The sequence below is a fragment of the Pyxicephalus adspersus genome, chromosome 2, assembly GCF_032062135.1.
Source record: "Pyxicephalus adspersus chromosome 2, UCB_Pads_2.0, whole genome shotgun sequence".
Lineage (NCBI taxonomy): Eukaryota > Metazoa > Chordata > Amphibia > Anura > Pyxicephalidae > Pyxicephalus > Pyxicephalus adspersus.
Window position 1 is genome coordinate 4,373,506 of NC_092859.1, and position 2,529 is coordinate 4,376,034.

Below are 2,529 nucleotides of genomic sequence, written 5' to 3' on the forward strand. Positions count from 1 at the left end.
TGGTACTGCTTTAGATGTTAGTAGCAATTAGAGGGTCTGCATGCAATATACAAGTGTCCTCTTAGTATTATAGGCAGGAACAGTATTCTGCAGGAGATTCAGTTTGCTGGCATATAAATCAGTATGTGACACTTGATCCAGAATAATAAAGATTTGTGCTAGGTCCAGCATGTCTTCTTTCTTCCTCCAGCCAGCGTCTTCTCCTCGGTGACGTTGGTGCATGAGGAAGTTACGTTCAGTGCGGGGTGGGAAATTCAAATTCATTTGTATTGCATTCAAAACAAAAGAACTGTATTGAAAGCAATACAGTGGATTTACATGTGTAAAAGCAGTACATTGTCTTTCATGAACATTTATTTTACAGAATAACATAATAATATAAGTATATTATTTATTTATTTTTTAATTAATTATTTTTTTAAACTTAATTTATTCTTTTGAGATGATTTTGTGTTTCAAACTTTATTATACTCATACTATTATAATATACTGTAAAATAAATTTTCATGAAAAATAATGTACGGCTTTTAGACATATAAAACCGGACAGAAATACACAGCCCAGGAGGTTAAAGAAGAGAAAGAAAGAAAACGGGGGTTCAATTGGCTAGCGGATTAATTATGTATTTATATTCTTGTATGCCATACATAAATACATGGAAAACAAATAACTGTATATCTTTAACTTTGTTAGAGATTCACAAAGTTTTTGATATTGGTTCTATATAAAGTTTAACAAATATTAAAATGTTTCAGTTAAATATTTGGCCTGATGCATATAGCCACATAGTAGGACTCCATACAACACTGAACAAGCCCCCCCCCTCCACCTATAACCTATAACCAGCCTATTTCCAGACACCATCCTTTACACACCAAGTCCTGGGGGCAACCGAGTGGGAGACACAATCAGTCTGCCGAGGCTGAGCGGGGGCTGCTATAGGTTGAAGATTGTGGCATAGATTGGGGGATTGGTGTCTGGGGCCTTACAATAAATACATAATTAATCCACCAGCCAATAGCTAAATTCACTGCAGCAGTAAGTGTTTTTCCTTCTTTTGAAAAGAGAAAACAGTGAGAACATACAATTTGTTAAAAGTAAAATATTGAGCAAGATTTATTAAAGCTTTTAAAGACTTAAAACAATAGACTATTATAGGAGAATGTGGATGATCCAATAAACCTGGAGTTGTTTTTCTAAAATCATTTCCTATTATTTGTTAAATGTTTTCATTTCAAGTTTGCTGGATCACTCACATGAGGTTCTCACATGATCTATTTTCCCCAGTCTTTATTAAATCATACCCATTGATTACAGGATTTGCATTTATCTTAGAATACCAGTAAAGTACCCTCCAAGCGTGAAGCCTAATTAGGCCAACGCGATTTTATAGGTATGAAAATCTACTGTAAGTCAAAGATTGAAATCTTTCAATTTTGCTTTCCAAATGGTACTAAAGCATATCTTCTCAGCGCTCTTTTTCATCACATAGAAATTATTGTCATGGAAAACTTAAGGGTTAAAAAATTTGGAGTTTATAGGATCGTCATTTCTATATATAATATCCATCCCGAATTCAACATTTTTTTATTTTTTATTTATACAGACAGTGAAGATAACTTTAGCCAAAGCTTGTTTCAAGTCTTTATTCCTTAGGCTGTATATTATTGGATTCAACAGTGGGGTGACCACAGTGTATAATAATGATAGGAATTTAGTGATATTCCCCGACTGTCCCTTACTAGGTACCAAATATACACAAAGAATGGTACCATAAAAAATGGAGACAACAGTCAGATGGGAGCTGCATGTTGAGAAAGCTTTCTGTCTCCCAGTTATAGATGAGATTTTAAGAATGGTATTTATAATATAAATATATGATACAATGATGATAAAAAATGGCATGACAACAAATATAAAACTCAGTGATGTCACTTCCCATTGGAAATTGGTGGTGTCAGAGCAGGAGAGTTGTAGGATTGGATCAATATCGCAAAAAAAGTGATCAACAATGTCAGGACTGCAAAATATTAATTCTGATATCATTAAAATGTGAATCAGTACTATTAAAAGACTCAAAAGCCAGCAAGTAATAACCATTATCCAGCAGAACTGTGAATTCATAGCTAAGGTATAATGCAATGGTTTACAGATGGCCAAATATCGGTCATAACTCATCACTGTCAGAAGAAGACACTCCAATGTTTCTGAGAGAGCAAAGAAATAAAATTGAGCAATACAACCAGCATATGACAGCACGGTCTCTTTAACCAAAACAATATGGAGCGTATGAGGTAGAATATCAGATATTATTAAAATATCTGATACAGAGAGCTGGGAGAGAAAGAAGTACATGGGAGAATGAAGGGATTTGCAGTAGGATACTAGCGTGATGATCAGGAGGTTTCCACATATTGTCACACAGTAAATCACAAGGAAAAGAAAAAAGATTAAAAATCTTATCTCGTGTGGAGTCTGAAGCCCTGAGAGGTGGATCATGGCAATGCTGGACACATTTTTTATCTCCAT

At 34.5% G+C, this 2,529-nt stretch overlaps 1 protein-coding gene across 1 annotated transcript; it reads right to left on the minus strand.

Annotated features, from left to right (window-relative positions):
* Positions 1 to 1,587: 1,587 nt before the first annotated feature.
* On the minus strand, positions 1,588 to 2,529 carry LOC140322211 (olfactory receptor 1496-like). Its single transcript, XM_072398810.1, has one exon. It carries the CDS (start codon positions 2,527 to 2,529, stop codon positions 1,588 to 1,590), a length of 942 nt encoding a protein of 313 aa, XP_072254911.1.

Bases quoted from the DNA above. Each gene is read 5' to 3' on its own strand.
- LOC140322211 (XM_072398810.1), bottom strand. From the start codon at position 2,529: ATGGAGATAAAAAATGTGTCCAGCATTGCCATGATCCACCTCTCAGGG.